Source organism: Eumetopias jubatus, unplaced genomic scaffold (assembly GCF_037043125.1).
Source record: "Eumetopias jubatus isolate StellerSeaLion01/CBP00866 unplaced genomic scaffold, mEumJub1_p1.0 scaffold_7, whole genome shotgun sequence".
Classification (NCBI taxonomy): domain Eukaryota; kingdom Metazoa; phylum Chordata; class Mammalia; order Carnivora; family Otariidae; genus Eumetopias; species Eumetopias jubatus.
This window is the reverse complement of record NW_028274813.1, coordinates 51,224,974-51,249,364: the sequence shown is the minus strand read 5'-3', so window position 1 is coordinate 51,249,364 and position 24,391 is coordinate 51,224,974. Positions and strand designations below refer to the sequence as shown.

General features: G+C 33.6%; 1 protein-coding gene across 1 annotated transcript in view; it reads right to left on the bottom strand.

Annotated features, from left to right (window-relative positions):
* Window positions 1–24,391, bottom strand: part of MDGA2 (MAM domain containing glycosylphosphatidylinositol anchor 2) — a 793,866-nt gene that overhangs the window by 78,572 nt on the left and 690,903 nt on the right. The window contains exon 10 of the mRNA XM_028097835.2: window positions 14,866–15,014. Coding sequence (XP_027953636.1) covers window positions 14,866–15,014 — 149 coding nt within the window. The remainder of the gene's footprint in view (window positions 1–14,865; window positions 15,015–24,391) is intronic.

Genomic DNA, 24,391 nt, shown 5'->3' with positions numbered 1-24,391 from the left:
TAGTTCCTTTTAACAATATAACTGATCAGCCAGTGACAAAAAAAAAAAAAAATGAAGCATTCATAAGCATGCAGTTCAATTCATCATGACAACAAGAAAAAAAACAAACATGTTTGTTGAATTCTTTGAAAATCAGATAACTAGAACAAAACAAAACAAAGCCCCCTCTTTAGCCAGGAACCATAGTTAAACTTAGTAATTATAGAAATAACTGAAGTAGATGTAAATCCTTGACAGTCAACAGTTAGATAATGGGCACTGAAAGTATGCATTAGATATATAAATAAAATTGCTAAAAGGGTAAAAAGCATTATGTTACATTAATATAATTCATGAAACTTTTCTAATTTTTAAACAATGACACATTAAGGCCATTCTATAAAAGGGGCATTAAGTCATTGATTAGTATTGGGCATTTAGTATAGGCCACCCTGAGCTAGATATTGCACTTTAGAATAGCAGGTGGAAGGAAAAATGTAGTTCAGAAAAGAACATTTTTCTTGCCTTTGAGAAAATCTCATTCATTTTATCTGCAGGACAATTTGTTCCCCCAAAATGAGTGCTTAAATTCAGTTATCTTAAAATGAGGTGAATCTTTCTTTAAAATAATAAGAACTAATATTTACTGAGTGCTTACTATGTGCCCCTAAATTTATAATCCTCTGAATATTTCAAAAAAGAAGTAATAATTGGGACCAAAGTTACTCTTCCATTCTGTGAGAGATAAAGCAAAAGTTTCATATATGCTAAATGAATCTGGATATTGATAGAAAAGTTGGGCCTTGCTATTGATGTTTTGTAAAATAAAAACTATCATGGCCCTTTTTTAGTAAAACAATGAAAAAGATTATTAAATTGTGAATACATGTTCTGTTTAGGATCAGTAAGATTTTACTGTTCTAGGTTGGATGTGAGTTACAGTATATATTTACTTGCTATTTGTTAGCTAGAACTCATTGCTCTTTGCAACTGTCTGACAATGTGTTAATTTATTCTTTACAATGCCACTCCACGAAAGGAAGGGATTTTCTTTTTTTGAGTCACTGTAATATTCTCACAGTCCAGACTAGTGTTTATTGAATTCATTATTGATTTGGTTACTCAGTGGGAAGATATGTCTTACTTCCTGGATCAGAAGGAAGGCATTTTGCCCATCCTGACAAAATGTTGTGTCATTACTTAGATTTACTGACTGATAGCTAATAAAAACTCAAGCCCAACACCTAGATTAATTACCAACTGTCTCTCATTGAGCAATCCCAATTACAAACAAAGTTTCGTTCTTTGCTTGTCCATGTTTCTAGCAAATCCACTGTGGGCTCTGCACTGTACTGTCCCACATAACCAGTGTCTTATCAGTTCCCTTATCCTTACAATATGAAAACATCTGCTAATCACACTTCTAATTAGCAAAATGCCAATTCTTTCCTATTGGCCTTTGCATTATTATAATGATCAGATTCACATTAAAAATTTTTAATTTGGATCTCCACTATTTCTTGTAATGGAGTACTCTATTTGTCAAATAGAAATTGGAAGATCTGGTGCCCACAAAACTAAATGTAGTATACATTTAGTTATTACACTTGTAATAACTAAATGTACTATAACTATATATATATATTTTATATTGCATTTGATATACTTATGAGGTGCTTTAATCTCTTAGCTTAATTATTTTGTGGCTCCTATCTCTTGACTTCATTTATGTCTGTACTGAAATGTCAACTCCTCAGAAAGGGGTTCCCTGACCACACTATTTCTTAGAGCACAAGGAGCCCTGTTTACTCCATGGTCTCACTGCATTCCACCACTCTTCCTGATTTTTTTCTACCTGAAATCATAATAGCTGTTTATTTGTGTACAGGATTTCTCTCTAAAGAAAAGGAAAGTTTCACAAGGTAAGGAACTTTTCCTGAGTATGTTGTTAGGGCTGTCTCTGACTTCTCGTTAGCTCAAGGTGGGAAGCACATCTTTTTCCTCAGCCGTAAGGTATTGAACACCAATATAAAGGGAACAGGAAGAGTTCCAGGCAACATCATGTTACCCTAACATCTTACAAACAACCCCCGCAATCATCATACCACTCTTAGCAATAAAACAAAATATGAAATAAAGCCACACATATCATCTATCCTTCTATTAGCAATAAAGTCAGAATGATCCTTAACATTCCCATTCCTGATGCTTATTTAAAAATATGGGCTAGAAATTCAGAGCACTAAAAAACATCATCCAGAATTTCAGAAACAAAAGGCTAAAAAAAAAAAGGCGTTTTGCAATATAGAGCAGTCTGGAAGGGGCAAACAGCTAAGGCTTTAGTTCTTGATTTCTTAGTGGTAAGCATGCTGCCCTGGGCAACTCCTCCCTTCCCAGTTTTATTTTTGGTCACCTATCTCTTATCAACTTGACCCTCTAGTCAGCTTTTTGGAGCTACTTAGGAACATTCTATCCCAATTTAAAAATTGTGACTATTGGAATACAAAATTCAAAATATGTATTTTTTTTTTCTTTTAGAGAGAGATAGACAAGAAGGAGGGACTGTAGGGGAGGGGCAGAGAGAATCTTCAGCAGGCTCCATGCCCAGCGCAGAGCCTGACCAGGGCTCCATCTCCTGACCCTGAGATTGTGACCTGAGCTGAAATCAAGAGTCTGATGCTTAACTGACTGAGCCACCCACGTGCCCCATAAAATACATATTTAAATAAGCAAGAAAATGCAGTTACAATTGAAACATTAGGAGCATCAATGCCTTTGGAAGCAGGATTTCTTGTCCTTAGGATAATGCCTCTTAGAGCCTCATACATTCCTCTTAGTTGGCAATTTGTTCTTATGCAAGTGACTTATCTTGCAAATTGTCAACGGGCTTTTACAGACTGACCAGTCACTATATGTCCTCAAAATATATAGATTTAAACTCTATTCCAACTCAGATTTATTTCATATCCCTGAATATAATTAAGAGTTATGAATGTAACCACTGAGTTTTTGGGTCATTTACCTTACCTCATTTAGTTTTTAAGAAAAACTTAAATAACAAATGAATGCAGAAATTATTATTGTTTCATTTTAGTGAATGTACTTGGTTATTCCAATTTAGATTCCTTCTTTCCTCCAGATTGAACCATAAGTCCCCTTCCTATGAACATGATTTGAAAATTGTCTCAAAATGATGTCATGTGGGAAAAGTAAAGACAAGACTTTTGCTCTCTTCTCAGATTTTCATCAGATTCTCTGAATACAGAATGAATTTTAATATCAGTTTTTCTTGTATCTCTGCTTTATTTGTTGCATAGCATTAATCACTTTCTGAAATTATTCTGTCTATTCATTTACATATATTTTTGTCTGCTCTCTATCAGAATATGAGCTTCATGAGTTCATGGATATTTTCTGTCTCATTCTCTTCTTATTCCATGTATATATAACAGTATGTAACCTCTAATTACAAAAGAAGAATCAAAGAATATTAAGGCCCTGATGAATTATATACAGGAGCATGTTTCAGATTTTAATGTTCTTTTACACAGATCATATGTACACAGGGGCATTTATTTCAACATTTATTTATTGACTCAGTCACTCAAAAGACATTTATTGAGCCCCTTTCAATTCTTTATACTTTCATTATTTTGAACTAAATGGTACAACTTCATAATAATAAAATCTGTACTCATTCTTTTAATATTTTAGAAGTAAACTTAAGTAGATCTCTCTGAGGTTACAGTTTCATCAGAAAATCAAATGGTATTATTAATATATTCAATCAAATACTGCTGACTAGAAAGGCAAATCTGGTTAGTAATTCATGCTTTTCTCAAATATTTTCTTTTATCTTTGAAAGTACATAGGATAGCACTTATTTGTCCTGTTGACTTCAGATCAAGTCATAGGGTTTTCTTTGGTCAAGGAAAAATGAGCAGAAGTGATATATGTCCCTTTCAAGAGTAAGATTTAGGAGCTGGTACATGCTTCAACATGCTCCCTTCAAAAAATGATTGATACTATAAAAATCATTTTGTGTTAATATATAGAAGCACTTAACCTAATACACCAATCTCTGTGGGGCACTAAGATACTTTCTAAAGAAAGGATAATATAAAATTATAGAGGAGACAGTATAAAGTAAAAGAAAATATGTTTTAAGTGTAACTATTCAAATTTTTTTCTTTTCTGAAGACCTATTATTGCAACACCTTATACCATGAGCATAAGCATACATATGTTCAAAATTAGCTTCCCAAAGCAGAGGAGCTGCTTATTAAATATAATAAAACTTCCCATGAATTTTTTATTGTGTCATTTTGCTAAGACAGGAGTCTCTGAGAATAAATTTTAGAACATTAAAAAAAAGAGAGTTGCAGGGATACATTAAAGTTATTTTACATCATAACATGAAACTTCCTTCAGATTTTGTTTTTAAATTTTACCATTTTACATTTCCTTGAAAACATTACATTAAATATATGCTCAACATTCATCTCAATAGCAGTTCATTTAAGAATATTTTCTTAACATACTGAAATGAGAAACAAATATTCATGTTTTGACATAAGATTTTCAAAAGACAACAAGCACATAAGCAATGAACATCTTCTTCATCTCTGCCTTTTTGCTTCCTTCTTTCCCCCAAACTACATTTAATCATCAAATCCTCCTGATGCAGCCACATCTATTTCTCTCCAATCACCAAAGCGGCAGCACTGATGTGGGTAGTTATATATCATTTGAAATAAAACAACAGCTTTTATTCTCTGCTGTCCCTTCTGAATTTTGTACCTCAGTAGTGATCATTTGACTCCTCTATTTTGGCTCTTTTGGTGTCTCCCCACTTCTCTCAAGGTAAATCTAACTTCTTTGGACCAGTTCATATGGCCCTTCATGTCCTTGGTCCCTCATATGTCTGGCTTGATCTTTTCCTTCTCTTTTGCATTATGGTCCAGATATATTGCTTTATTTTCAGTTCTCTAAATTTACTATGCTGGCTTTTATCCAGGGATGTGTTAATTCCCTCCATATCCCTTGATCTGGGTAACTTCTATTCACCCTTCCCATGTAAGTTTACTGTTATTTCTGCCAGCATTCCTCACCTCCGAAAGTTATCTTAGATTCTCCTCCAGTGTTTTCCCACAATACTTCATATCCACATCTATTATCATACCTATAAAACTGTATCGTAATTGACTGCTTGGTTATCTATCCCCTGAGGACAAGAACTATCCTGCCACCTACCCATCCCCACCCCTTTGGCAACTCAAATGCTTGGCAGAGTCCTTCATGTGTAATCTCAGTTTAAGTACACACTTTGTTGATTACATGAAAGAATGCTTCTTCCTTATGAGTGACCTCTTTATAAATTGACATGAGATATAGAGTGTAGATTTAAGCATTCATTTACAATAAAGCCTAACCCTATTTTGTCTAGTCTCATTCTTTAAGGCACAGCAAACATGCCATTCTTGTATTGGTATTTTAATTTATAAACTTATTGTATTTGTGTGTAGGAGGAGCAGTAAGATGTACGCAGACATTGATAGCTTTTCATGATAGAGCTCTGGGCTGCCTATCCAATCTCCTTTCCAACCAAATCCCATCACTTTCCATTCTAATGATTCATAGATGCACACAGAGTTTCACAGCAGGGAATTATAGAAGTTAAGAAAAGAGTTTTCAGAATTAGACAAACAAGGCTAATATTCCAGTTCCCTAAGGACCTCTCTCTCTGCAGAACATGGGTATATAACTTACCATTTGTGAGATTATTTCTGCACCTAAACGAGTGATACTAATTTCACAGGAATTTTTGGTATTTAGTATTACACTGGCATATTTTTCTAATTTATATTTTATTTATTCTGAAACCAAACAATTGTTTTATTTCTTCCTCATTTACCATTAAAAAAGCAAAAGCAGGTATTCATATCATGCCATAATTAAATAAATTATAAAATAAGAAATTGAGGAAGAGATTTCCAAAGTCAGAAAGGTTTGTATAAAATACAGACACTGTAAGTGGAAAAGCAGATGTATCCTCAAATATGGAAAAGATTAAAGGAATAAAAATATAATATTCAATTATGTGGACATAGAAATATAAATACAGAAGTATATGATTTAAATTAAAATATGAATAACAACTAGAGTTAATAAAAAAGAGGTATTAAATTTCAATAAGAAATTATTACGAGAAGTTAGAAAACAAGGTGAAAGTCTACTATTAAAAAATGAAGAAGAAGGAGAAGGGAGAGGAAAGAAGAAACAGAAGAAAAAGAAAGAAAAAGACACAAGGCTCAGGTAATATTCAGCTGAATTACACTTGTCAGATTCCAAGCCAGAAAGCTTGGGTTCAAATCCCAGTTTTGCCTTTGATTTAACTCTGAGATCTTGGGTGATTTACTTAATCCCATCCTTTCTTCATCCTTAACATAAAATAACAATTATATCTACCTCATTGTGTTGATTAAAGAGTTAAATATGGCAGTATATATAGGGCACCTAGAATAGTATCAGGCTGTATGGTATACATACTTTAAGAACAGCTAGTGAGAATAGGAAATGACCATGCTACTCAAACTATTGTCTTCAGATTCCTACTCAACATCATGCTCTATCTCTTCAAAAATGGTTTCCAGAATTTGGAGTCCCCTAAAGCAACCTAAACCCTTTATGATATTTTGCATTTCTTGTTTGAACTTTTTGAAACCGAGGACTTGGAAATCGAGGCAATCCATTATCAAGCAATTGTAAAGCAGTAGATATTATGTATTTTTTTTGAAATCTGTCATGTTCAGCATTTATTATTCAAAGGTAAATATTGTTCCAGCCACTTCATTTAAAATATTTTAACTGTTGAAAAGTAATCAGGTTTTTGTTATGAAAATAGTGTAAAAATATGTATGACTCCACATTTTCAGACAACCTAAAACTAAAATAAACTGAAAATGATGGTGATTTATATTTAAAAATGAAAAGAAGTAATAGAAAATGGTTATCAATTCAAGACAACTCTGACAATGATTCATTCTTGAAATATGAGTGAATGATCACTTAGGAATTGTAATAGTGTCTCAAAGTGGTCACAGTCCTTAATGAAGCACTGAGTTAGTCATTAGGAAACTACCAAATGTAAATTTTAGTTTACACATACCATAATTAAGTAACTTTTAATACCTCATTGATAGATTTCTTGTAAAAAATCCTTGGAAATATATACAAATATAAGCCAAAGAACGTGTGTATATCTTGCCCAGAAGAAATAAAGAAAACATTTGCATCTGAGTTCTCAGTCTACCAGGTAAAACTACAAGATCAACTGTGGACTGAGAACAATATTTGAATAATCACTGGTCTTAGAAATGCATCAATCCAAGCATAAGAAAAGGGTACGTCTCTGGTTGGAACTCACTGTACCCATTATAAAATGTAAATCTCAAATTCATTCATTCTGCAAATGGTGTTGAACAGCATATGCCAAGCACTGTGCTTGAAAGAGCCTTTATCCATTCTTTTTATATTGAGATCATATAGGAATGTTAATAAGGAAATGCCAAAAGATGAAAATGGAATCTGATCTTAGTCTCTTCAATATAGAATGACAACATAAAACAGTGGTTCTCAAAGTACGGCTCTGAAACAGCTTTATCAAGATCACACAGGAAGTTGTTAAAAATACAAACCCTTGGGCCCTAACCCAGACCCACTAAATCAGAAACTGTGGAGGTGGGGCCCAGCAACTGTTTTCCCAAGCACTGTAGGTGATTCTGATGCACCCTCAGATTTGAAAACAACTGCTATAACACAAAGAAAACAGTGTGTTCAGTCTATTCACAGACATAGTACAGAGAGTACAAATATAGAGTATAAATCCATATATAAATCTGAATTCAAACATCTTGCAGAGGGTTGAAGCATGAAAAAAAGAAAACGAAGCCCAAGTGTCTATCGATAGATGAATGGATAAAGAAGAGGTGGTATATATATAGAGAGAGAGATAGATGATATAGATATGCAATGGAATATTACTCAGCCATAACAAAGAATGAAATCTTGCCTTTGCAATGACATGGATGGAGCCAGAGACTATAATGCTAAGTGAAGTAAGTCAGTCAGAGAAAAATAAATACCCACATGATTTCACTCTTATGTGGAATTTAAGAAACAAAGCAAATGAGCAAAGGAAAAAAAAAGAGAGAGAGAGAGAGAGAGAGACAAATAAGAAACAGACTCTTAATTATAGAGAATAATGGTTACCAGAGGGGTAAAATTGGTGAATGGGGATTAAGGAGTGCACTTGTGATGAGCACTGGGTGTTGTATGGAAGTGTTGAATCACTACATTGTACACCAGAAACTAACATAACACTGTATATTAACTACACTATAATTAAAATAAAAAGCTTAATTAAAAAAAGACTCTTAATCCAAACTCCATTCTCCATTTCAAGTTTTGGTATTTTTTTCCCTTAAAAGCAGGTAAAGGGGTGCCTCAGGGGCTCAGTCGGTTAAGCATCTGACTCTTGATTTCAGCTTGGGTCATGATCTCAGGGTCATGAAATAGAGTCCCGTATCAGGCTCTACTGCTTGAAATTCTCTCTCCCTCTGCCCCTCCCTTCTCCCCGTGTTCTCTCTCTAAAATAAATAAATCAATCTTAAAAAAGAAAAAGTAGTTGAATGAATGCATGCTTTCCACTGAACTTTATAATCCTAGTCATTTAAGACTCTGAATTTATATAATATATATAATAGCACATACTATATTATATATATATATATATATATATATATATAACATATATATGTCTATTGGATAGTTTCTTTGATTTGGAGCAAATTCTTGGAATCCATAATAACCATGTATTTACAGACTGTAAGAGATACAATTTAGACATTTAAGAAGTGTTCTTTTATCCAAAGAAATATATCAATCGGTCTTCTCTTCTTAATAAAATACTGATTCAAATGGACAGCCTGGATAGGCTCCGGGCAATTTAATTTGACTTGTGATCAGTTGACCTTGGAATAATATTAAACCTATCTACATTTTTTTTTTTCAAATTACCTTAAAAAACCAACACTGGTTTTTCAGTATTTTTTAACTTTAGGCCTTTTTAAACTTTTAAAATGTGTTTGAAAGTACAAATATCATCCCTCTCACCACACACACATTCACATATTCTTCCCTTAGTTTCCATGACACAGCAGATTTTTCTACCTCATAGTTATTTCTTTTTCACTGGAACTTCTATCCTTGCTGTGTTCATGCAGTAAATTTATGTCTTGACATTTTTGCTACCTTCAGTTCTTGTGTCTAATGCTTCTGACCTGTGAGCTTACATATTCGAAGGGAAGTATTCACTCAAATTCCTAACCAGGCTCCCTTTATTTGGTTTATGTTCACTATCATTCAAATTTAACAAGTCCAATTTAAAAATCTGAGCATTCTTGCAAACTCTGATTCAGTATCCTACTTTTGTCAATAATTTAACACTCTTTCACTCCAAAAGTCTCTTTGAGGTTGCTCATTTTCCACAACACTCAGGGTCAAGAGAAAGGAAAATATTAATTAATTTTCCTGAGCAGTATTACTACACAAAATGAAATCTGTACAAAGGGCCAAAGACTCAGAAAACTCTTCAGAAAGTAGTTGGAATTCTCCAAGAAAAAATACCCCTATTTTCCATAGCCTTTCCCATCAAAGGCCCATGGCTCATCAGGATCTCTCAAATTTATTGTATTTATTCCTCCTAGTAAATACATTGTGAAGTTAGTATTTATGGGAACGAATGAAGAGTACATGTGCAGTGTCCTTGATTTGGAAGATGGAGATAACCACTTTTTATGAACTGGCTTACGGCTTATTTCTTTTCCACAGCCAAAGAGACCATTAACAAAATGGCTTCTCTACCTTTCTCTCTCTTGCCTGCTCTCTTCTTCATCTATATATTTGATGATTTCCAGAACATTCACTAAAGAGATTGAAGTAAATAATAGAGAAAAAAGGTCACTGTACTTTTAAAAAATCATTTCTCAAAAATTAAATCAATATTCAAGTTCTGCCCATTTCAACATTTTCTTTATTCAATTTTTCTTTCTTTCCCCCTTCATGACTCTAATCTAAATCTTACTCAACCTTCCTTCAAAAGTGCCTAATTTTTTCTCTGCCTCTACTGTGATATCATTTAATATACTATATATGATATGATCAGATTAATCTACAAAAGATGTCATTTTATTCATGATTTAAGACTATACAATTTATCCAGATTATCTATCAATTCTCCACAGACTTCCCTGGGCTGGCATTAAATGCCCTATGTCAAATGGTTCCTCCAAACATCTGTCTCAACGCAATCTATCCAACTGGCTTCAGTCAATCATGTACATTACTCTAATCTCACTTACTTCAGCATCTGTAGACTGCCAGTACTTTCCTTATACAAGCTGCTAAAGCATAAAAAGTCATCCCCTAGGACTAACCAGTCATACTGCCTGTTCCTTAAAATTTTCTGCTTCTTTAAACACATTAAACTAGGTACTTAACAATATTAGTAACCACAATGTCACCCATACGGTCATGTGTGTATGTAATACATTTCTAAATTTTTAATTATCGTCATCTACTATAACATGAGACCTTTACTAAAAAAAATAACAAATTACTTAATAAAATAACAAAAAATGTTTTCAATGGAAGGAAAAATAAACTATGGCTGAGTCACTATAGTCACATGTATGAAGACCAAACCGAAATTAATAATAAAAAGTACATTTGCAATTAGTGATTTCTTGATTAGTCATTATTAATGAGTACTATTTACAAAAAAAATTGAGTATAAATCTATAAAGACTAACAAACCAGTCTCTACCTTGGTGATCACGTCTCTTAACCCCACTACCCTGCAGTACTAGCCGCTCCTATACTTGTTTTTGTGGCATTTTGTACATATTCCTATGACAGCACTTGCTTCAACAAGACTCTAAGGGCAATGCTTCCTTCTTGAACTCCTGGTAATCACTGTAGGATTAATTTACTTAAAGTTTTATTGACTGTGTGATCAAATGAATATGATAATTCTAAGCATTTTAATATGGCATAACTCAAAAGGACAGGAACAGCGGCAATTTTATTTTATTCAATAAAACTTCCTACTTTCTAAAGGGGGCAGTCAAAAAGCCACATTCATTGTGCATCTCTCTTTTTTTTTTAAGATTTTATTTATTTATTTGAGAGAGAGAATGAGAGACAGAGAGCATGAGAGGGAGGAGGGTGAGAAGGAGAAGCAGACTCCCTGCTGAGCAGGGAGCCCGATGTGGGATTCGATCCCGGGACTCCAGGATCATGACCTGAACCAAAGGCAGTCGCTTAACCAACTGAGCCACCCAGGCACCCCCTACACTGTACATTTAATGTCATCCAAGTTACAGTGATTATATTCAAAAGCTCTTGATTCAAGATTCTGAGATAGCTTGGGAGATGAAAAAAGCCATTTGTATGTAATATAAAATCTTCATTACAGTGATCATCAGATCAGAATTCAAGAGTGATTTTTTTTAATGCTGGTATCTGATTGTATCTTTAAAAAAGTTGATATCTAAATGGACATGCCTGAGAAAGAAGAAATCTATATTTTCTAGATGCTTTTGCCCTATCATCCTAAGCTTTGATGTATAAGGAGATTTTTCAAAAGAAATGTTGTCTTTGAGGCTATTTTGCATGTAAAGATTTTTCGTGTAAGGGTTAAATGTAAAGAACATGGTAGTGGCAAAAAGACAAGTGGATATACACACTTTTTCTGTTCTACAAACTCCGCCTTCCTATTTACATTGGCAGAACTGCACAAGGCCATTACTCTTTATTGAGATCTCCCCAAAGTAGATAGCAAACTTGCTCTCCCACAGCAAGACACAGTATCTGAGTAAAATTACCAATTAAAATAGAGCATTATAAAAAAGCACCCTAGGAAAAAATAACACTTATTTCTAAATATAAAAGAAAATCCTAAGAATAAAGAAACCCAGAAAGAATGCTTGGCAAGAAATGAGTTAGTTTCAAAAACTGTGTGAGAGACACAGGAATTGTTTTCCTGACCATGGCTTATAACAACCAGAAGTATGTTTTCCTCTAGTGGATGGCATGAATCTCACAAACTTGGAAAGAATGGTATTAGCAGCAAACCTTATTGATCTGATCAAGAAGGCTTTAAACTAAGACTCAAGGTGGAACAGAAAAAGGTGATTCCATAAAATGGATTATTCCAGAGGACAACAGGTTTGAAATGAAAATAAGACATAGGGACAAAAATGTCCGGAAATTATTTTGTGAAAATCATGGCTTGGAATAATACTTAGGCCTAGGATATATGGCTATACTGAATAAACTAAGAAACAGTAGATGTGTTAAGGTCTCAAAATGCACTTTTTTTTTTTTTTTTTTAGTCCTTACATAACTCTGGTGAATGACTGTAAGAATTGCCACAGATGTTCATGTAAGGAGTGCCCTGAATGGGGGAAGCTGGCCTATGGGGCAAGTGTGGAATATATTCCACCCCACATGCAATTGGCCGATAGGTATCATTATCTTCAATTTACAGGTTAGGAACCTAGGCTTGGGTATGTTCAGAAACCACCTCAAGGGTATCTAGCTAAAAAATTATGAGGCTAGACTGGCTAGATTTGGAAGCCAAGTATGTCTGGAATTCATACTTTTAGAAAAACATAGGGAAAATTATACATACATAGGCATACATATATAATTTATTCTAAAGTAGGAAAGTAGAACAAGGTAGAAAAAGACTAGTTTTATGATAATACAACTGAGTGGATTACTGATGGTTGATAAATCTTTCTCCAAGCAAATTTATCTAATTTGTCCACAAGGAACAACACAGCGACTGGGAAATGTGTGTCATTGCATATCAGGGAGTTATATACTAGTTTTATGATCCAGAAACATAAAGATAGGAATTTATAGGAGATGCTAATGTAGGAGAGGAAAAATCTAGAAAGAAGAGAAACTGCCATTGGAAAATAGTGTAGTGATCGTAGCGAAACATAATACAGAAAGTATTAGTAATGAGTACAAGATGTGGATGAGAAGGAAGGACTTCAATTAGCTGGATCCCTCTTAGGAGGAAGTCTAATTCCACTAAAAATGTATTTGGGGGGAAGACTCTACTGGTAACTTCTTTTCTGCTAAATTTGCCTTAGAGAGAAGGTGGAGCCATTGGGAATGAAAGTTTTGAGGAACGTGAGAGCAAAGAAAGGCAACGATGAGCAGAGTTGGGAAAATTCTGCAGACCAAAAAACAGGCAGCTCTTCAGTTTACAGGGAGCAATGGGCCATTACCCTGATACTCTAAGAAAATATACCAGAAGAAGAAAGTGAGAAACCAAAGATGAAATCCTGACTCTATCATTGCAAATAAAGCTATAACCAGAAAAAAGGAAAAGACACCTAATGAAAATAATTTAATTTTATAAATAACAATTTGGTATTCAGTTCTTAGGTATTTCAAAATATAGATAATACAAGATGAATGTGAATGACTAGATCAAGTGGTAAGGACTTAGAAAATGAGTTGATGTGTCTAAAGTCAAGAATGCTCTAAGAAGCTCCAAATATGAAAGATCTAAAAATGTTAGCTGTGTTCAGTTAAAAAAAAAAAAAAAAAGTCCACCAGCTGAGGGAGAAAGAACTGCTAATCTTTCTTGTTTATATTTTCTCTATCAGAGAAAACGATCATCAAATTAGAACAAATAGAACAATTTTGATACGGATTTAGGATTTACTCAGATTTCCTTAGGAACTGAAGTAAAAGAGGGATAAAAAGAAAGATCGTAGTGATTATCAAATACCAGGATGTATTCACTAGAAAAGAGTTTTGTTTTGTTTTGTTTTGTTGCTTATTAGATAAGGACAAGAATACTGGACCAACAATGTATCTTAATTTGAATGATATATCTTACATAGCCTTTTATTATAACTTCTTGAACAAGGTAGAAAAAGACTAGTTTTATGATAATACAACTGAGGGGATTACTGATGGTTGATCAATCTTTCTGCAAGCAAATTTTGTCCTTTTTACTGTGGACACTCAAAATGCTATTCTGTGATTTCACTAAGGAAGTGGAAAACAACACTTTACAAATCTGTGGATAATACAAAGTTTTGAGGAAATCAAATAACTCTTTGAAAATGTTTTGTTATGCAGAAACAGTCACCTCAGATAATATATTATGTATCAGGAAACAATGTAAAGACCTACATTTAAATTTCAAAAACATCATTTGCACCAACAAAGGATAACAGGGCTTAACGATGGTTCATTTGAAAAGATCTATTTTCACAAAACCCATAATCTTCAGCTACCTTAGGAAAACACTGTTGATTGTTTCTGCTCATTTACTAAAATATTTCTCTTCTTCAGATACATTAAATTCACTCTTAAAACATCCTCTCTCTATACTTTGAAACCTTTTGATTAAAAATAAGTAAGACTTCTAGCTCCTTAGGAAACAAGACAAAGAATTATATAGCACAGGTAAGTGTGAGCACATCTTAAATAAGTTTCTTTCATAACAAGAATACAATGTAATTTCTATAGCACATCTTCTGGTGAAGGATTTCAGAAGACTCAAAGGACGGCACTTTAAAACGTCTCCTGTCCCAGTAGAAAATGCAAAAGTTAATTCCAAACATTTGTGAATAGTTCGGAACAATTCCATGTAGAGCACAATTATCTTTCATATGGGAAAATATAATCTGGAATTTATGCAAAATGATTAAAAATTTATACCAACATATCATAATAACAAGGTCTTCACAGAAACCACAAAAATAAAAAAAAGGCACCAATTAAATTTCTCACCTGCCTAATACCCAACCGGTATGCAACAATCCGATCTACTGCATCGGGATTCATTTGTGTCCACTGTAGACTGTAAGAATAAACACGATGTCTGTTCTGCCACACAGGATTGTAGGTATCGTAATAGAACTCTGGAGCATAGGCTTTTCCTAAAAATAGAAAGAGTGCTTAAATTTGAATGATGACATATGACAGTCAAACATGATTATTCTTTTTTGGCCCTTTACCACAGTCTACCATGTGTTCCATGAGTAATTCTTCTATTTGAAAACTCATTATTAAAATCTAACCAATTTTCTGGAGAATTTTAAGAATAGACATAAGAAGATTTTCTGGTTGATTAGATGAACAGTGTGAGAGGAAAAGAATCAAGCTCGACTACAAGTGTTTTGGTCTAAGGAACTGAAAGAATGGAGTTTCCATCAACTGAGATGATAAACTAGGGGAGGGTCAAATTTTGGGGAAAAACTTCAGAGAGTTATTTTTTAACAGTCTGAATGATCTAAATGGAGACATCAACTGGGATATACTAGTCTAGAATTCCGGAGAGGCCAGAATTAAAGCTATAATCTTGTTAACTGTAAGCATATAGATAGATTTTAAGTTTAAAGCCATGAGACTGAAGAAATCACCAAGGGACTGTGAGTAGATAGAGAAGAGTAAGGCCTGTGGCACCTGGGTGGCTCAGTCAGTTAAGCATCTGCCTTTGGCTCAGGTCATGATCTCAGGGTCCTAGGATCAAACCCTGAGGTGGGCTCCCTGCCCAGTGGGGAGTCTGCTTCTCCCTCTCCCTCTGACCTTCCTCCTGCTCTTGCTCTCTCTCTCTCTTATTTGAGAGGGAGAGAATGAGAGAGAGAGCATTAGAAGGGGGAAGGTCAGAGGGAGAAGCAGCCTCCCTGATGAGCAGGGAGCCTGATGCAGGACTCGATCCTGGGATTCCAGGATCATGACCTGAGCCGAAGGCAGTTGCTTAACCAACTGAGCCATCCAGGTGCCCAAATAAATAAATTCTTAAAAAAAAAAAAATGCTAAAGCTTGACCACTGGGGCAATCCAGGGTTAAGAGAGATGAGAGCAGATAACAACCCCAACAAAGCCTAAGATGAAACAGACCAGTGAATGGGAGGAAAATAAAAGTTGTGGCATCCTAGAAGTCAAAAGTAGTGTATCAGCAAGTGAATGATCAATTCTGTCAAAAAAACAAAATCAACAAAAATGAAAATTTGTGTTTATATTGTGTTTGGCCAATACATTTGAAATTACCCAAACAAAAACTTAACGATGACATGAGAACTTGGGCCAATAACAAAGAAGTCTTTATTTAGATTTCAAGGATATGTGAAGAGCATATAGTGTATAGGACATATACAAACCATCTGGTGTTTTTTTTGTTTTTTTTTTCAGTTACCAAATTGAAAAGTGCACAGACCATTTGGAATTAGAGATCCAACTTTTTGATATTCTGAAATATAGGTATTTTTATACCTTCCATTTTTTTTTACCTATAATGTATTTACTTATTAAATCAATAATATCTAAGGAGAGCCTATTAAATGCCACATAGTATACTAGGCAGTGGGGATATAATGAATGAAGTACAGCCTCTGTCCTCATAGAAATTGCTAACATTTCTTAGATTTTTCAAATAGCTTTGCAATTCTTACTCAATGATGAGTTGATAGTTGTACATTTATCATCCCTCATTCAACATCTTTTCTGTCTTTTCTTTTATAAAATTAGGTTAAATATTAAACGTCCTCCTGGATTTTTCCTCATGGATTTCTGTTTGCAGGAACATCTCTTACCTGGTTTTCCCTATTTCTTCATTAGTCATCTATCATCTAATGATTGCAGAAGAGCTGGCTCATAAAAATTTCTAACAGATAGTTAGAAACATGGCATGGATTTTGCCCACTGAGGATAGAAGTGATAGTCTCTATCATCCCAGAGTTCACCAGGAAAAAAATAATATCAGATGAACTGAATTTGAATTTGATTTTGGCAAGTTTATTAGTGGAATTTAATATCTGAATTTTAGTAACATTTGAAAAATTCTCCCACATCAACATTGTATGCATTGAAAAAAATGGTCTATGGATATTCATTCAGTTAAACAGAAAATGGATTAAAAGGAGATCTCCTGCATAGAAGAAGATCTCTAGAAAAGAGCCATCACATTCACTTTATTGCTTCTTTTATCTTTTTATGGTATTTTTCCTTATTACTAAGTGATACACAAATTCATGTTCATAACGCTTAAGAGCAAAATCTAGATGAGAGGAAAATAATATTCTGAATAAAGAAATCAATACTTAAAATGTTACTGACAACTTGTATTTAAGACCAAATGTTATTGAGAATGTGCATTTAGTAGTAGCCTAGATAAAGAGTTAGGGGGTTTGATTAAAAATAAGCATCCAGGGGCACCTAGTTGACTAAGTCGGTTAAGCCTCTGACTTGATTTCAGCTCAGGTCATGATTTCAGGTCCTGAGATTGAGTCCTGCATCGACTCCACCTTCAGCTGAGAGTCTGCTTGGGATTCTCTCTCTCCCTCTGCCTTTGCCCCTCTCCCCACTTGTATGCGTGCATGCACTCGCTCGCTGTCTCTCTCTCTCTCTGTCAAAATAAATAAATAAAATCTTAAAAAAAAGCATCCAAAACCCATAAATGAAATAATGAGCAGCTTAAGTGAGTAACGTAAACCTGGATGTGTTTTCAGTAGAGACTATTGTCTACATTGAATTAAGGGAATAGTGCTTTTGTTTTTTAACCAAGGGGGATATACAGAGGTATTCAATTTAGTTCTAAGCATCACTTTGTTCATAAAATGAGTGATGCATTCAAATGGAATGAGTAGAAAGAGGAGAGTCACAACCTGCGGCTTGTTTAGAATGCAAAAGAACAAAAAAGTCTCTCAAAAATAGGCAGATGCAGTTTTCTAAGACTTGAAATTCTATCACAGAGAAAGAAATTCAGACAAATTTTAAACGATCTATGAATAAGAGGACTACCAGTGGGTGGATATTAAAAGGAAACATTTTGGTGTTGAAATGTTCTACCAATCCTTTCTGACTATGCAATGACCTACCTCAGGAGACTGTGATTTTCCCTTCACTAGAGGCTTTTTGGCAACACCTACCAGTCATTTAGCAGGGCTGAGATGGGTGACTTTCCCCACAAGGTGGCCATTAAAGCACCTCTGAGTCTCAAATCTATAGGGTGCTATGAAACATGTGCCTACTGTTTATTGGACTACTTTAATTGTACTAAGCATACTAATTTATAAATTCCATTTTATGTTTCTAGTACCTGTAGTCTAAACCTATTTTTTTTTTGTTGACTGCCAGGAGAGTAACTGGCTGCCTGTCATAAATGCAAATTTCCGTAATTCTAGAAGTGATTGTTTATCTAAATAAATACTTTTAAGGTTATTGAAGCAGTCTAACCTTGAAGTTAAAAAATCCTCATGACTCTGTGAATAATATGAATTTGCTTATCAAGATTCTTTTCAAGGTCATCTAACCCTTATTTAAGTATTCCAAATAGATCAAATTTCATTGTTAAATTTCATCATCTTTACAGTTAATTGCAGACTATTATGAAGGCTTTCCAGTATATTTTTAAAATATTTTATCTGAATTGATATATCTGTATTACTGTAACATAATATGTAATAATCTTTCATGGAATATCAGTATAGAAAATAATTTAGAGATCTGTTCCAATATCTCACATGATAGATAAAGAAATTTAGGAACAAAATAGAAAAGGTGATGATATACAACAGTTGATATTAATAAATAATCGAATAAAACAGGCCCAATTACAAATTTTAACCTTGCCTCATTAAGTTTTATTTTAGTTGAAGATTTTATTTTTTGTTAATTTTTTTATTTTAATTGAATTGCAACACCTTAGAGTTAGAGGTAAAAAAGTTTTTAGATGGTGTGTAAGTAATACTGATTAGTAATACATAATTAGTGATAAAATAATTTTGAGGCCCTAGGTGGCTCAGTCAGTTAAGTGTCTAACTCTTGATTTTGGCTCCGGTCATGATTTTACGGTCATGAGATGAAGCCCGGCATTGGGTTCCACTCTCAGCATGGAGTCTGCTTGTCCCTCTCCCTGTGCTCTTCCCCCTGCTTCCTCGAGCGTGCTCTCTCTCTCTCTCTCAAATAAATAAATAAACAAAATCTTAAAAAAATAATAATCTTGACCAGTTACAGTTAAATATAGATATTATGGCTTATATCTCAGAACCTATTTTGTATTAAATCTCTTTTGGATTAACTACCAAAGAAAAATGCTTTCTAATTTTATTTAAGAAATAATTTTTAAAAGTCAAAAAAAAACCCCACACATACACAGATTTTTCTGTGATTTCAGAACCAATCATATTTAATATTTACACAACCATTTTGTAAGAAGCACACCATAATACTAAGAAAACACCCTGACAATAATCTTAGGCTTTGACAACCAAACAGGACATCTGCTGGTTGAACACAGAAAGAATTCATAATATATTTTTTTCTTTTTTATCCTCTGGGCATTTTTTTCTCCTTCCAGCAAGCATGCCAAGAAAATTTTTTCTCTTTTATATTCTAGTTTCATTTTTATGCAACATTGTCCCAGTTTAAATCTTTTTAGGCTAAATGACCTAGAACTACATTCATTATCTAAACTAGCAGATAATTTTTAGACACATTATGTATATGGATCTTGGATTTTAAAATATTTTAAAAATATACATAGAAAATCATTTAATTGTTTAATTTTTAAATAGAATTTATATAAAAATATATTTACTCTATTTTGCAAATAACTTTTGAAAAATGATTAAATTGAGATTTTAAAATATGATTTTATGCATAAGCTAAAAGTTCAAGATATAGTAAGAAGCTATGACATGTCACTTTCCTAGTCTAAGAATGTTAAAGTATAACAAATTTTTCTCGGATGCTTCTCTAAGCTTGCAAGCAAGAAGGAATTATTCCTTGAGGGTCAAAAAGCACAGAACTGAAAACCCAACACTGAATAAGAGTATAGGGAAGGAAGGAGTGTTGTTGGTCATTGTACCCTTAGGAGTACAATTTTAGGTCCATAGGAGATGAGGTTAATGGGCCAGTGCAAGATGAGAAGGTGGAAATGAGGCCACTACATGATCAACATCAGTAAAAATAGCTATCTCAGACATAAAGTCTACTAGAAAAAAATTTCCCCTTACCAGCATAAGAAGATGACAAAAATATTTACATTAACAAAAAATCATCCTTGGCCAATGACACCACTGGAGCACTTGAGTAAAACTAGTATCAAGTTATTTTTGAAAGACATGCTCTCAATTTAGACTACAGAGAATTTCTCTTAATTAAACATCAATGAGTCTGAATTCAGAATACAACATTACTAACACACAAGTAATTTACACAAGTAAATGTTCAACTATGGGTGTCTAAGAAAGCCAATGAACAGCTGGATTAGCCTATAGCTAACAGAAACATAAAATAGAATTTATAAATAAGTATGCCCAAGGCCATTGAAGAAATACAATAGAGAATGATAAATACTATTGTACCTTCTTTGAAAGAATAATTAATACTCTCTACTGGGATTAAAGGTAGGCTTCACAGGGGATGTATGTGACATCTTTATAGATCTTAAAGAAGAAATTGTTCAGACAGACAAGGATGGCTTATGGAGGGATAAAGAAGAGAAGAAATAAAGCATGGCCTTTGGTGGAGAAAAATGAATATATTATAGATAATATATTTTAGAACTCCCATAGGAATTGGTATAACTGTAGCATGCAGTGCCCATCTTTCCTACCAAACTCTGTACTTTTGAAGAACAGGGATGGTCTCATCAGCTGTTACATAAGTGCTGACACACTCATGTGCTTGAATAAGACAGGAAGAATAGGTCAGTGATAACTTATGACGTGTCTTGCTATGATAAAATGTTTGGTACTTACCATATAGTTCAATTTTTTTAACCAGTACTCACTTAAATAGGAGAAAAGATTTTATAGTGTTATCTACAGATTTTCACTTCCCAGAGTGAACTCAAGGAAATCAACAAATTGAATGAGAATGAAATTAATAATCAAAATGTTAATAATCAAGGAATTTCATAAAAACACACTAGCAAAGTATCAAAAATAATAAAACAATTTAAAACTTTTCAAATGTGTATTTATTATCACAAGAAGAGTAGCCACAGAGATCCATGGGAACCTTAAAACACTGATGAAGCACTGATTTAAAAAAAAAAAAGACTTTTAAAAATCGAAAGAATCACAGCTCTGCACCTGTATGCATTTTTAGTAGAAGCTAACAAACATAGTCAAGTCACATTGTGTTCAGTCAGACTCATAGGCCAGCTAAGGCAGTAGATTACTCATTATGATCTATTAGACATAATATACAGCAAAAATCTATGCAGCTCTGTTACCTCTTCACAGGACGGAAGAAAGAACATGCAGTCATTGGAACCATAAATATTTTCTCTTCAAATTAATGAATCTTGAGTCATGTTAAAAAGAAAAGAAAGGATGGGGTACTTGGGTGACTCAGTCAGTTAAGCATCCCTCTTGATTTTGACTCAGGTCAAATCTCAGGGTTTTGGGATCAAGCCCCACTCTGCATTCAGCAGGGAGTCTGCTGGAGATTTTCTCTTTTTCTCCCTCTGCCCCTCCCCCTCTCTCAAATAAATAAACTTTAAAAAAGAAAAGAAAAGAAATGCTTCTATGGAAATGAGGATTTTTCTAAGTTTTTAATCAGGAATATGATACAAATCCACTTTATAGTTTTTAGTTCTAACTGGTGGGAAAGAAGACAGTGGACTGGATGAGTGAGAAGCCCTGGGCAGGAAACCAGTAAGAAAATACTGTTAAAAGAAAACAAAACAACAACAACAAAAAACATGATTTGGGAAACAAAGAAAGGCTGATTAATTTAAAAAATCATTGCAGATAAGCATCCAATTAGCACTTGTCCTGACTGGATATTGTGGGTAAACTAACTTTTTAATCTTCAGACACTCGAATGGACACTAGAGTTTCTAACTGAGATGGAGAATGACTGTATGCATCCCATCCAGGATGAGTGAAGAATTACATTACCTCTTGGTATCCTATTCTTCTGAAAGCTTAGTGTCTTGATTTGAAGCTATGTAAAGGTTAGTATCCTGAAAGTGGAGGCATAAGAAGTATTCAGAGGACTAAAAAGGTTTAAAACATTTTTGAAAAGAATCAGTACACTCACCTTTGTTTCCTATATTTGAAATTTAATATCAGGCCGTATCTCATGGAAAGGAAGTAATAAAGGAATTACTGCTGAATTGACGGATTCTGCCTATTCTCATTTGACTAGAAAAGTGGTAAATGAATATGAGGAAGGAATGAAAAAATGGAAAATATCTAAGTAATATTGACAAAAGAAACTATTGTATCTGATAAAGAACAATTTATCTTAGAATTAAAGTGAATGTTACAGCAGCAATAACTGAATGTCAAAAGAGTTTTTTCAACAGTGATAACTTGTCAATATGTGTGTACGGGAAACAAAAACGTAACAACTAAATTATACAGTTGTGAAGTCAATGACATCTCTCAGTTAATGATTTGTTTAGAGTTTGTAAAAAAAAAAAAATTGCAAGACATGTAACAATTTATAACCCAACCAAAACATTTAAATGAAATGCCTTTGTACTTGAGACAGAGAAATGTTTATCCATACTTTGTCTTCCTGTTTAGACACAGTCAATACATTTTCAAATGATCAGTCATTGTAATGACATTATTTTTTCAGTAATATTTTTTAGACTTGAATTAATGAGTAGTCTTTTATTGAAGTGCAGTTGACACACAATGTTACATTAGTTTCAGGTGTACAATGTAGCAATCCTGCACAAGTGTATACATTATGCTATTCTATTCTCACCAAAACGCACACAACCCTATTACAATACTGTTGACTGTATTCCCTATGCTGTTCCTTGCGTCCTTGTGACTTATTCATTCCATAACTGGAAGCCTGCATCTGACCCTCCCTATCACTTACTTTGCCCATCCCCCACCAGATAGTAGGAATCTCATATGCTCAATAAATAACGTCACACAACTCATATCCTTTTATTAAAATGTGTTAGCATAAAGTACAAGAGTAATTAAGTAATTAAAATTATGTAGATTCCGATGTTCTTTTCTTAATTAAAAAAAGGCAGTGAAGGAAAATACTTCGACTTATGTGCAAACTTTTAACTTAGTTTTTTTTTTTAAGATTCTATCTATTTATTTGTCAGAGAGAAAGAGAGAGAGAGAGAGAGAGAGAGAGCACAAGCAGGGGGAGTGGCAGGTAGAGGGGGAGTGGGACTCGATTCCAGGCCCTGGGATCGTGACCTGAGCCGAAGGCAGACACTTAACTGAGCCACCTAGGCATCCCTTAACTTAGTTTTTTAATAGTTTGCTAAAATAATGTAAGTTCATTTGAATATAATATCCTACCATATAATTCAATTTTTCTTTACAGATAGTTTTTAAATGATTAGATATCTAGAGGAAGTTTGTTTATAGAAATACGTACTTGGAAAATTATTTAAGTGTAATGAGTTCAAATTGTCTAAATATTTTTACTTCAATATCTGAAATGTGGAATGAACAAAAGACCCAATTTTATAAATTATTCTAAAATCATCTTCAAGTATTAATAATTTAGCCTTCTTCTTAATCTCTGGGAAGGCAGAGGCCATTAAAATGATAGCCCAAGAAAATGGCTTCCAGGCCTATTAGCTAAATGAAAATGATAATCAGACACAAAGATGACAATTTACCAAGAATCCTGTGATTGGTTGTTAGGAAAGAAATCACTCATACTGAAATAAGCAACCAGGTAGGGTTTTCAGAAGTAATATGTTTGAATAATCACTTCTCGCCACAAAAAGGATCTGTTTTAACAAACCACTAAATGCTCAAGCCACAAATATCCACATCAGTAGATAATGGGATATGTTTTCCATTGTAAAAATCCTCCCCCAATTTAAGACACTTCTCAGTGGAGTTCATAATTTCATTTTAGCAGGGATCTGCCATACAAAGTCAAAATTCTTTATTAATACAATAAAAACTTAATAAACATGGTGTTATCAGCAAATATTACTAATCATAGATCCATTTAGTTACTGTGAAGGACTCTTTCAATTAGGTTTTTTGGTTCTTAAAAACAGCAATTATTTTATGAAGTTAGCTGGTTAGAAAGCTAACTCTGGAGATTCAGGTAGATCTGCATATGCAAGTTATTCTACTTATATTTTTTGATATAGTCTGTATAAAATACTTATCATAACACTGGGGAAATAGATTTAAATAAATATTAATTTCTTGCTGTATCCCCTCCCACAAAAAAAAAGGAAAGGAAAAAAAAGAAAGAGAGTAAACTCTCTAGGAAGAGTTCCATACTTGGTTTCATTGTAATGGTAGAAGCACAGGAAATTGAAGCAATTTTAAAACTCAACTGGACAAATTTAA